At 52.8% G+C, this 12535-nt stretch overlaps 1 protein-coding gene across 4 annotated transcripts in view; it reads left to right on the top strand.

Moving 5' to 3' along the window:
• LOC121319438 (solute carrier family 12 member 5-like) overlaps window positions 1-9914 on the top strand; it is a 98920-nt gene extending 89006 nt beyond the window's left edge. For 2 of the 4 annotated variants that reach the window (XM_041256876.1, XM_041256879.1), the window contains 19 exons: window positions 64-275; window positions 1503-1670; window positions 1877-1975; window positions 2097-2154; window positions 2273-2447; window positions 3454-3572; window positions 3707-3805; window positions 4051-4170; window positions 4352-4456; window positions 4586-4754; window positions 5097-5292; window positions 6267-6436; window positions 6541-6672; window positions 7030-7137; window positions 7524-7649; window positions 8191-8402; window positions 8914-8928; window positions 9080-9213; window positions 9519-9914. In XM_041256876.1, the coding sequence (XP_041112810.1) occupies window positions 64-275; window positions 1503-1670; window positions 1877-1975; window positions 2097-2154; window positions 2273-2447; window positions 3454-3572; window positions 3707-3805; window positions 4051-4170; window positions 4352-4456; window positions 4586-4754; window positions 5097-5292; window positions 6267-6436; window positions 6541-6672; window positions 7030-7137; window positions 7524-7649; window positions 8191-8402; window positions 8914-8928; window positions 9080-9213; window positions 9519-9610 (2509 nt within the window). In that variant the 3' untranslated portion in view covers window positions 9611-9914. The remainder of the gene's footprint in view (window positions 1-63; window positions 276-1502; window positions 1671-1876; window positions 1976-2096; window positions 2155-2272; window positions 2448-3453; window positions 3573-3706; window positions 3806-4050; window positions 4171-4351; window positions 4457-4585; window positions 4755-5096; window positions 5293-6266; window positions 6437-6540; window positions 6673-7029; window positions 7138-7523; window positions 7650-8190; window positions 8403-8913; window positions 8929-9079; window positions 9214-9518) is intronic. The other 2 variants (XM_041256878.1, XM_041256877.1) reach the window with 2 other exon arrangements.
• The last annotated feature ends 2621 nt before the right edge of the window (window positions 9915-12535 follow it).

Here is a 12535-nt window from a genome sequence, read left to right as displayed (position 1 = left end):
GAGTACTTTTGAAGAGCTGTGCTCCTGCCTGGCTAACACTGGCTGCTCTCCCCTGCGCTGCAGGATCTGTATCCTGGGGAACCGCACTCTGATCCGCAAGGAGTTCGACCTGTGTGCCAAGGTAGTGGAGATGGGCAACCAGACAGTCACCACCAAGCTGTGGAGCCTCTTCTGCAACTCCACCTTGCTGAACGCCACCTGCGACGAGTACTTCACCAACAACAACGTGACAGAGGTGCAGGGTATCCCTGGGGTGGCCAGCGGCATCATCACCAGTGAGAGCCTGTCTGTCTGAGTGTGGTCCAGTGTGTCCGTGTCTGTATGTCTGTCTGAGTGTGCCTGTCTCTAAGTATATCCGTGTGTCTATCTATCTATCTATCTATCTATCTATCTATCTATCTATCTATATATATATATATATATATATATATATATATATATATATATATATATATATATATGTTATATATATTATATATATATATATACTTCCAAGGTTTTTACTCACCCCCAATGACTTCACTCTGTATGGAAATGGAAGTGAACACTTCTGCAAAGCCGCTGACTCGGTTTCAAAGCTTCGAGCGTCACAGAATCCCTCCTGTTGTGCGTGCAGCGCCCCACATAACAAATTGAAAAGGCTGGAAGATGTGATGAGATCAGTAAGTTGGCCCCTCACTCCAGTCCCTTATCAGCGCAGTGGGAGTGACTCCTCGGGGACTCCTGCGTGGTTCTGCACTCGCTCCTCCAGATTAGCTCGTCTGGGTAGCTCATGACAGCACACTGATAAGAGACCGGGAGAGCTGAGGTTACCCCTTATCTGAGAAGCTCATTTCTGTCATAGAATTCGTTTTCTATTGTGAAACACACAGTCACACGCACATGCACACGTACACACGTTTGCATTCCTATATTTCTAGGGACTTCTCATTGACTCTCACTATAATTTTGTTTACTATTTCTAACTCCAGTCAGACAAAACTCCACACATGGTGAAAGTCGACAACAATATTTTGGCACTTTTTTTGCAGTCATATTTAGTTCTTAAAAAGGTACTTTATAAAGGGGTGATATCCTATTTCTGTGGGGAGATTTTCTCAAATTTTGTCTGCACATTGATACTAATACCGGCTCACACACACACGCACGCATGTACACACACACACACACACGCACACATGCATGTACACACACACACACGCACGCACATACACACACGCACACACACACACACATACACACACACACACTGTTTTATATTTAATAGTGAGAACAGTAGTTCTTGAGGACAATGTAATTTTTTTGCAGTTTATAGTAAGTTTATAGGTTGTGTGTAGGGTGTCTATTATTGTATTGGGAATCAATTTACAGCAGCCATCAGCCCAGACTGCACAAGATGAAGAATAAGAGACTTTCTCTCTCTCTCTCTCTCTCTCTCTCTCTCTCTCTCTCTCTCTCTCTCTCTCTCTCTCTCTCTCTCTCTCTCTGTCCTATGCTCTCAGAGAACCTGTGGAGTAACTACTTGGAGAAGGGGGTGGTGATTGAGAAGGAGGGGGCGATGTCCGTGCCCAATGAAGACGGGACCTTGGGCAAGACCAAGCGCTACGTCATGAGTGACATCACCAGCTTCTTCACCCTGCTCGTGGGCATCTACTTCCCCTCCGTCACAGGTCAGTCTGTCCTCACATGACAGCAGCACTGTCTCTGATAGAGTGCAATGCAGGACTGCCACACACACACACACACACACACACACGCGCGCGCGCGCACGCACCAGTGCGGTGGAACCGACAGGGGGTGAATGAAACAGAGGTTCAGCCATGTCTCGAACTGCACGTGAACACACACACACACAATGCAGCTGTGTCTGTTCCAGGTATCATGGCCGGGTCGAACCGATCAGGAGACCTGCGCGATGCCCAGAAGTCCATCCCTGTCGGCACCATCATGGCAATAGCCACCACCTCCTTCGTCTGTATCCTTCCACAGCGCGGCAGCGTGGCAGCATGCTCGCTAGCAAGCTCACAGCTTTGATTCGCTGGTTTCACTGGGTGGAGAGGTGTTTCTCTTCCTGTTTTCCTTCACTGCCCCTCCAGACATGTCCAGTATTGTCCTGTTTGGAGCCTGCATCGAGGGGGTGGTGCTGAGGGACAAGTAAGTGAGAACTTAATGCTAGTTCTAAAATACAATTGTGCCAAAAACAAGTGTGGTAATGCAATAAGACAAGTGATTCAGTGCATGTGGATCTAAGCACCCTCCTCTCCCTGCTCAGGTTCGGCGAGGCAGTCAACGGGAACCTGGTGATCGGGACGCTGGCCTGGCCGTCCCCCTGGGTCATTGTGGTGGGCTCCTTCTTCTCCACCTGCGGGGCGGGGCTGCAGAGCCTGACGGGAGCGCCACGCCTCCTCCAGGCCATTGCCCGCGACGGCATTGTGCCCTTCCTCAGGGTCAGTCTGTCTGTCTGTCATCTTCCTCATGGTCAGTCTGTCTGTCACCTTCCTCATGGTCAGTCTGTCTGTCTGTCTGTCTGTCTGTCACCTTCCTCGGGGTCAGTCTGTCTGTCTGTCTGTCACCTTCCACAGGGTCTGTCTGTCTGTCTGTCTGTCACCTTCCCCATGTCAGTCTGTCTGTCTGTCTGTCTGTCTGTCTGTCTGTCACCTTCCTCGGGGTCAGTCTGTCTGTCTGTCTCCTTCCACAGGGTCTGTCTGTCTGTCTGTCACCTTCCTCAGGGTCAGTCTGTCTGTCACCTTCCACAGGGTCTGTCTGTCTGTCTGTCACCTTCCACAGGGTCTGGCTGTCTGTTTGGAAAGCTCAGGAAGAACTCATTCCCATTTCTCATGATAACGGAGAGAATGAGAAGTAATGGGTCCAATCCTGGCAGCGCGCTGTCCCCCAGCCCTGACACGCGTTCTGATTTATGAGTCCCGGCAGCGCGCTGTCCCTCAGCCCCTGACACGTGCTCTGATTTATGAGGCTCATAAAGTGGCAGGGAAACACTGGTCTCCGTAATCCTGCCTGATTGGGGTGGAGAGAGCAGGGATGAGGGGGTGAGAGAGAGAGAGAGAGAGAGAGAGAGAGAGAGAGAGAGAGAGAGAGAGAGAGAGAGAGAGAGAGAGAGAGAGAGAGAGAGAGAGAGAGAGAGAGAGAGAGAAAGAGAGAGAGAGAGACTCCCTGCAGGGTCATTTATCACCCTTATTTTCCAAAACTTTTCAGAATTGATTGTGAAAGTTTCCATTTCATATTTACACAGTATCTATTCTAGGTATAGAGATACAGGCTACCTCTGCATTCCAAGTGTTTCAGTTCTGCTGCTGTCTGATGTCGAGCAGATTCTATGTAGTACCTGAGTGTGCCTGTGTTGTACCGAGCAGTGTGTATGTGTGTGTCAGTGTGTGAGTGTGCATGTGCAAATGTGTGTGTGTGTCCCTGTTCTCACTCTGCTCTCCTTTACAGGTATTCGGCCACGGCAAGGCGAATGGGGAGCCCACCTGGGCTTTGCTGCTGACAGCCTGTATCTGTGAGATCGGGATCCTCATCGCCTCGCTGGACGCTGTGGCCCCCATCCTCTCTATGTAGGTACTCCCTGCTCGGCAGAGTCAGCATCCGCGCTCTCATCACTTCGAACTTAAAATGATGTGTGTTGTGTTCATCTCAGTGCAAACAGGGCGTGCACCGTAACTGTTCTCTCTCCCTCCTCTCTCTGCAGGTTCTTCCTGATGTGCTACATGTTTGTGAACCTGGCCTGTGCCTTACAGACCCTGCTGCGCACTCCCAACTGGAGACCACGCTTCAAATTCTACCACTGGTGAGGAGCACTGACCCCGCCCATAAATCCACATACCCTACCTGACCCCGCCCATAAATCCACATACCCTACCTGACCCCGTCCATGAATCTACATACCCTACTTGACCCTGCCCTGACTGCACCCATGGACTCCACCCACATCATCAACATGCTCTTCTCTGGCTGTGAGATTAAAGGACAGTGATATGGTAACATTGAGGTTGATTCCCACGGCCCCTCTCTGTCTCTCTCTCTCTCTTTCAGGGCCCTCTCTTTCCTCGGTATGAGTCTGTGTCTGTCGCTCATGTTCATCTGCTCCTGGTACTATGCCCTCGTCGCCATGGTGATCGCCACCTGCATCTACAAGTACATCGAGTACCAAGGGTGAGTGACCTCTGACCTCCATGTGCCATGCCTGTGTAAAGGACCGGCCTCGCAGTCAGTTAATCAAAGGCAAAGACAGGTTCTTCTTTCTGTGGTTCTGCTCCAGTGCTGGCTTGTTTCTTGGGTGTGTTCTGACCCGGTGTGGCTAGGTTCTGACCCGGTTGTGGTTTGCCTCTCGCAGGGCTGAGAAGGAGTGGGGAGACGGGATCAGAGGCCTGTCTCTTAGCGCTGCACGCTTCGCTCTGCTGAGACTGGAGGAGGGACCCCCACATACCAAGAACTGGAGGTGAGTCCTGCCGAGTCCAGCTCAGCGCAGCGCAGCACACTACTGCACGCACTGACACAAACTCTCTTTCTCTATGTGCTCTCTCTCTCTCTGGTCTCATTAACTCTGATCTCTCGAGCTCTCTCTCAGGCCTCAGATCCTGGTCGTGGTCAGTGTGGATCAGGATCAGAATGTGGAAAACCCCCAGCTGCTGTCCCTCACCAACCAGCTGAAGGCTGGCAAGGGCCTGACCATCGTGGGCGCAGCGCTGGAGGGCACTTACCTGAACAACCACCCTCAGGCGCAGCGCGCCGAGCAGGTGAGAGCAGACAGGTGTCCAGAGGTCCCTCAGGACTGCCTGAGCTGTGAAAGAGAGGCTGTTACTGTACCGGTTACATCCCCTTCAGTCACTGTGTGCACAGTTGTTAAGTTTCCTATCTATGTATCTATTTTTATAATGCATATATGTCCTTAGAGTTCACACAAACTGTTTTAAATTTTCAAAAAATGTAATAAAATATTTGTGACCAAAGTGGATATGGTCCTCCCTCTCTCCCTCCATTTCTCCCTCTCTTGCCCTCCTCTGTCTCACCTCTCTCCCTCTCTCCCCCCTCCCACTCTCCCTCTCTCCCTCCCTCTCTCCCTCTCTCCCTCTCTGCAGTCTTTGCGTCGGATGATGGAGACGGAGAAGGTGAAGGGCTTCTGCCAGGTGGTGATCTCCTCTAACATGCGTGACGGGACGTCCCATCTGATCCAGGCGGGGGGGCTTGGGGGGCTGCAGCACAACACCGTGCTGGTGAGCTGGCCATGCAACTGGAAGCAGGCAGAGGACCACAGCACCTGGAGGAACTTCATCGGTGAGAGCCAGGACTTCGACTGTAACACAGCCCAACGCTCAGTCACTTACAACAATCAGTGATGAATTACAGCCGAGTGGAGCATTGTGACTCTGTGCTGCTGGATGTTTGCATTGTACCCCCTGTGCTTTTTCTCATAGTTGCATTTCCCATAGTTTAACCTTGTGTGCCAGGTTTGTTTGATATACTTTACCGTACCCCTAGAAGCTTTACAATTCTTACCTGTGCCTTACCATGCTTTCACAAAGCTTTGTTACACTTTGCTGTATATTTACTAAGATAAACTTTTTTAAGGGAGTAGTAGAGTTGACTGTGTGTTGCTCTACAGAGCTGGTACGGTATTGTGACCCTGTGTTGACACAGAGCTGGTACAGTATTGTGACCCTGTGTTGCTCCACAGAGCTGGTACAGTATTGTGACCCTGTGTTGGCACAGAGCTGGTACAGTATTGTGACCCTGTGTTGCTCCACAGAGCTGGTACAGTATTGTGATCCTGTGTTGGCACAGAGCTGGTACAGTATTGTGACCCTGTGTTGGCACAGAGCTGGTACAGTATTGTGACCCTGTGTTGGCACAGAGCTGGTACAGTATTGTGACCCTGTGTTGGCACAGAGCTGGTACAGTATTGTGACCCTGTGTTGCTCCACAGAGCTGGTACAGTATTGTGACCCTGTGTTGGCACAGAGCTGGTACAGTATTGTGACCCTGTGTTGGCACAGAGCTGGTACAGTATTGTGACCCTGTGTTGCGCCACAGAGCTGGTACAGTATTGTGACCCTGTGTTGGCACAGAGCTGGTACAGTATTGTGACCCTGTGTTGGCACAGAGCTGGTACAGTATTGTGACCCTGTGTTGCTCCACAGAGCTGGTACAGTATTGTGACCCTGTGTTGCTCCACAGAGCTGGTACAGTATTGTGACCCTGTGTTGCTCCACAGAGCTGGTACAGTATTGTGACCCTATGTTGCTCCACAGAGCTGGTACGGGAGACCACAGCCGCTCACCTGGCCCTGCTGGTGCCCATGAACATCTCTGCGTACCCCTCCAACCAGGAGCGCTTCACGGAGGGCAACATCGACGTGTGGTGGATCGTGCACGACGGGGGCATGCTGATGCTGCTGCCCTTCCTGCTGCGCCAGCACAAGGTGCACACTGTCTGTCTGTCTGCCTGTCTCTCTGACTGTGTGACTCTCTGTCTGTCTGCGTGCCCCCGGTACCAGTGCGTTGACAGTTCTGTGTGTGTTGACAGGTGTGGAGGAAGTGTAAGATGCGTATCTTCACCGTGGCCCAGATGGACGACAACAGCATCCAGATGAAGAAAGACCTGACCACCTTTCTGTACCACCTGCGCATCAGCGCTGAAGTGGAGGTGGTGGAGGTGGTGAGTAGAGTCGTGCCGAGCCGAGCTGAGTGAGGCAGGGCAGGGAGGTGCACTACGGTCCACACCGTTTAAGCCAGGGAGGGCCAGGGCTGAGTGGCTGGGTATTGTGGTGCAGGAATGGAGCTCGGCACAGAATGAATGACAAACACCACAAACCTTATATTAGATTGTTTTTTATGATGTAGCTTAATGTTCTTGAATCATGCAAGTGATCTCTGAGCCAGAGTGGAAGAATAGCAGAATGCATGTGTTCAGTATGGAGCTGTGTCTTAGGAATGTGTTCAGTGTGGTCTGTTTTGTATTTCTGAACACTCTGCTGTGTGCAGTGATCTCCCTGTAACTCTGTTTCCCTGGCAGCAAGACAGTGACATCTCTGCATACACCTACGAGAAGACCCTGGTGATGGAGCAGCGCTCACAGATCCTCAAGCAGATGCAGCTCACCAAGACTGAGCGTGAGAGAGAGGTACTGCACCCGGCACACACACACCCACAGACTGGGGCACTGCACCCAGCACAGACACCCACCCACAGACTGGGGTACTGCACCCGGCACACACACACCCACAGACTGGGGCACTGCACCCAGCACAGACACACACACACACACACCCACAGACTGGGGCACTGCACCCAGCACAGACACACACACACACACACCCACAGACTGGGGCACTGCACCCAGCACAGACACACACACAGACTGGGGCACTGCACCCAGCAAACTAATTATAAATGATCTAAAGTGACTTTTTAAAGTCTGACATTTCTATGGGAATTCAACTTAAACATCCAGTGGCCACATTGTTTTATTGTTGTGTGATGCTTGTTCCCTGTCCCCTCTCTGTGCAGATCCAGAGCATCACAGATGAGTCCCGTGGATCGATCCGGCGCAAGAACCCCTCAAACCCTCGCATGCATCTGAGTGTGCAGGAGGAGCAGCCAGGGGGCAGCAAGGAGGAGAAACCTGAGGAGGAGGTACGAGCATTGTCCCACCCTGCCCTCCTCTCTCCCCTCTCTCCACTCTCCTCTCTCTGAGGAAGAGATACGAGCACTGTCCCACCCTGCCATCTCCCTTCCCTCCTCTCCCCTCTCTCCTTTCTCTGTAACCATCTCCATTCCTCTTTCCCTCCCTAATCCTCTTCACCTATCCCTTTCCCCTCGACATCCCTCCCCGCATCTGTTTTCCTTCCTCCCACTCTCCCTCCATCCCACTTAATCAGTCTGTTCATTTCATTCAACATATTTTTTATACAGTACATTCCATTAAAAAACAAACCTGAGTGAGATGCAATCTGGGATTGCTGTAATGAAGAGAAGTGCTGCAGCTACCCCCCCCCCCATGCTCATCTCACAGTCACACTCCTACCGTCACACTGTCCCACTCGCTGTCAGCTTTCCAATAAGGGTGTTTGGGGACTTCCTCACTGTCTGCAGACCCTGCCGCTCTCTCTCTCGCTGTGTGTCTAACTGTGCCTGTCTCTCTCTCCCTCGCTCTCGCTCTCCCCCGCTCTCTCAGAGTGTTGCTCTCTCCTGCCCCTCGCAGGTTCAGCTGATCCATGACCAGAATGCCACGCCCACCCCGACCAGCCCCCAGTCCCCCGTGGAGGAGGTGCAGACTCCCAGCTCTAAGGTGCAGCTGACGTGGACCGAGAAATTCACCGGAGACCCAGGCAAGAGCAAGGGGCCGAGCACCCCTGAGGGCATCAAAGACATATTCAACATGAAGCCGTAAGTGTGACGGGTGGGGCGGGGTGGGGCATGGTAGGCAGTTCAGGGCGTGTGGGGCACATGGCACAACACTGTTTAATGCAGGATTTCATTAGTAGGATCCTTCATTGCTTTTTGACGTACATTAAATGAGTTGTTGTCAAAGTGTGGGGGCTGTCGGGGGGGGGGGTGCCCAAACACACACACACACACACACACAGGATCCTAACACCAGACACCAGGTGTATTTACATGACTCCTGGCAGGTGCTTGGGGTCATTGGGAATGTAATCAGCACTGCTTTTGTAGTTTAAGTAATAAGAAGGCATGCACAAGCAGAACAAATTAAAGAGGAGCCCGTTCATTTTCTTCAAGGAGAGACTCAGTGGCTGCACATGTTTGTTGGTTACAAGCAAGATTATCGAACATGCTTACTGTGCAGAGCGAATAATGCTTTCTAGACAGCTTTAAACCCATTGAACTAACTGGACCATTTTTGTTTCCCTCTTTGTCCTCGCTCTCTTTGCTGCAGTGAATGGGAAAACTTGTAAGTACCCTTGACACTGATAATGCCAAGAAATACTGTGTAGCTCTAATAACAGCTAAAAACATCTTTCATTTTCCTCTTCCTCATCTCCACCCCCTCTCCTCCCCCTCCTCTTCCCCTCCTTACCACCCTCCCCCTCTCGCCCCAACAGGAACCAGTCGAATGTGCGGCGAATGCATACGGCATTGAAGCTGAACGAGGTCATCACAAGGAAGTCCCAGGATGCGAAGCTGGTCCTGCTCAACATGCCGGGTCCGCCCAAGAACAGGAAGGGGGATGAGAACTGTATCCTTTTGCTGGAGCCCAAACCCACTGCACTGCCAATCCCAGCGCTGGGACAGTTACCATTCGAGCAACTGGGGGGGGAATTGCAAAGATTGACCTGAATGGCAGACCACCAGAACGAAACCCTACCTTAATTATCACAGCATTGTTTGGATCAATTGAACAGACGGTCTGTGTTACCTTTACAATGCAATAGCTATTGAAAGTTTTAGAAGGGCATCTTAGTCAGAAAGTAAGCTATCTGGCTGTAAGACAGTGCTGTTGTTATGACTGGTCAGCATGTCTCTTAACACTCCCTCAATCAGACATGGAGTTCCTGGAAGTGCTGACTGAAGGGCTGAACCGGGTGCTGCTGGTGCGTGGCGGAGGCAGAGAGGTCATCACCATCTACTCCTGAGAACCCAACTCGACCTCCAGCCCCTTCCTTCAGTGACTGAACCCACCACCACCCCAGCCAGCCCCTTCTTTCAGTGACTGAACCCACCATTACCCCAGCCAGCCCGAACTCCAGCCCCTTCCTTCAGTGACTGAACCCACCATCCCCCCCCGGCCAGCCCGAACTCCAGCCCCTTCCTTCAGTGACTGAACCCACCACCACCCCAGCCAGCCCCTTCTTTCAGTGACTGAACCCACCATCCCCCCCCGGCCAGCCCGAACTCCAGCCCCTTCCTTCAGTGACTGAACCCACCATCCCCCCCCAGCCCGAGCCCCTTCCTTCAGTGACTGAACCCACCATCACCCCAGCCAGCCCCTTCTTTCAGTGACTGAACCCACCATCCCCCCCCGGCCAGCCCCTTCTTTCAGTGACTGAACCCAGCATCACCCCGGCCAGCCCGACCTCCAGCCCCTTCCTTCAGTGACTGAACCCACCATCCCCCCCCGGCCAGCCCCTTCTTTCAGTGACTGAACCCACCATCCCCCCCCGGCCAGCCCGAACTCCAGCCCCTTCCATCAGTGACTGAACCCACCACCACCCCAGCCAGCCCCTTCTTTCAGTGACTGAACCCACCATTACCCCAGCCAGCCCCTTCTTTCAGTGACTGAACCCACCATTACCCCAGCCAGCCCGAACTCCAGCCCCTTCCATCAGTGACTGAACCCACCATCCCCCCCCGGCCAGCCCGAACTCCAGCCCCTTCCATCAGTGACTGAACCCACCACCACCCCAGCCAGCCCCTTCTTTCAGTGACTGAACCCACCATTACCCCAGCCAGCCCCTTCTTTCAGTGACTGAACCCACCATTACCCCGGCCAGCCCGAACTCCAGCCCCTTCCTTCAGTGACTGAACCCACCATCCCCCCCCGGCCAGCCCCTTCTTTCAGTGACTGAACCCACCATTACCCCCCAGCCAGCCTGAACTCCAGCCCCTTCCTTCAGTGACTGAACCCACCACCACCCCAGCCAGCCCCTTCTTTCAGTGACTGAACCCACCATTACCCCCCAGCCAGCCCAAACTCCAGCCCCTTCCTTCAGTGACTGAACCCACCACCACCCCAGCCAGCCCCTTCTTTCAGTGACTGAACCCACCATTACCCCCCAGCCAGCCCGAACTCCAGCCCCTTCCTTCAGTGACTGAACCCACCACCACCCCAGCCAGCCCCTTCTTTCAGTGACTGAACCCACCATTACCCTAGCCAGCCCGAACTCCAGCCCCTTCCATCAGTGACTGAACCCACCATCCCCCCCCGGCCAGCCCGAACTCCAGCCCCTTCCATCAGTGACTGAACCCACCATCCCCCCCCGGCCAGCCCGAACTCCAGCCCCTTCCTTCAGTGACTGAACCCACCATCCCCCCCCGGCCAGCCCCTTCTTTCAGTGACTGAACCCACCATCCCCCCCCGGCCAGCCCCTTCTTTCAGTGACTGAACCCACCATCCCCCCCCGGCCAGCCCCTTCTTTCAGTGACTGAACCCACCATTACCCCCCAGCCAGCCCCTTCCATCAGTGACTGAACCCAGCATCACCCCGGCCAGCCCAACCTCCAGACCCTTTCTTCAGTGACTGAACCCAGCATCCCCCCCCGGCCAGCCCCTTCTTTCAGTGACTGAACCCACCATCCCCCCGGCCAGCCCGACCTCCAGCCCCTTCCATCAGTGACTGAACCCAGCATCACCCCGGCCAGCCCGACCTCCAGACCCTTTCTTCAGTGACTGAACCCAGCATCACCCCGGCCAGCCTAACCTCCAGCCCCTTTCTTCAGTGACTGAACCCACCATCCCTCCCGGCCAGCCCGACCTCCAGCCCCTTCCTTCAGTGACTGAACCCAGCATCACCCCAGCCAGCCTCAGAGGGGACCCCAGCACACTCCCTATCACTCCCACTGTAATTTCTTGCTGTTCTCCTTTCTTTCCTTTTGCGCACAACGCACCCTGGTGGGCTGACGTATTTTAATTATTCACATTTAGTACAGGCGTGAAACAGTTATGATGATGATTTTATTTTGCTAAACAGATGCCAACCCCACCTTCCTTCCACACATCCAGCGCTGGAAGGGGCTCCACTCTCTGCAGAGCAGTAAGAGGTCCTGCTATCTGGTTAGATGCGTTGCCGGTTGCTCTTTTCTTTTAGAAGAAGAGCCAGGGCACCAGTTTCACGCCGGTACCAGGTGTTTCCACATTCCTCACGCAGTGTCAAGTCCAAAGAGCCCTTTCATTCTGAGCATGCTCATGTTGAAGTTTGGGGGCAGTCACTTTTCGTACCCAGCATTCCCAGCATTCCCTGCATTCATGTTTACTGTTCCAAACACACTTCCCATCTGGCTGCTGGGAACAGAGATCTATTTTTGGGGCGGAGGGGTAGGGAGGAACTTTTTGTAAAGTGGTTTTAAAGATGACAGGAAGAAGGGAATGTGTCCGAGGATGGAGAGAAGAAGAGAATGCAGAGGGGAGGGTGTGAGCTCACCAAGACTGAAAGCTAATCAAAGACCGAAGAAAATAACTTGTTTACTGTGACGGGTGAATGGACACCGTAGGCACAAAGTGATGCAATGACAGGCAGCGTGACAGCGTGACAGTGTGACATTGTATCAGTGTGACAGAGTAACAGCATGACATAGTGACAGTGTGACAATGTGACAGTGTGATTGTGTAGGTCTGCTTCACACTGACTGTTCTGCCGCCAAGATATAACAACACCACCAAGCCTCAGGGCCCCCGAGAGACACATTGAGAAACTCACAAATACACAAGTCCTGTTCCTGGGATCAGGGGTTTGGAAATCTGTGGTTATCTGCGTTATCTTTCCAAATTCCAAATCCCAAATGCCAGCTTCAAGAATCAGTGACTTTTCTTTCTCAATTTACTTGGCTCTAGTATTTGATGA

The sequence above is a fragment of the Polyodon spathula genome, chromosome 8, assembly GCF_017654505.1.
Source record: "Polyodon spathula isolate WHYD16114869_AA chromosome 8, ASM1765450v1, whole genome shotgun sequence".
Taxonomy (NCBI): domain Eukaryota; kingdom Metazoa; phylum Chordata; class Actinopteri; order Acipenseriformes; family Polyodontidae; genus Polyodon; species Polyodon spathula.
The sequence above is the reverse complement of the archived record's forward strand: the minus strand, read 5'-3'. Positions and strand labels throughout refer to the sequence as shown.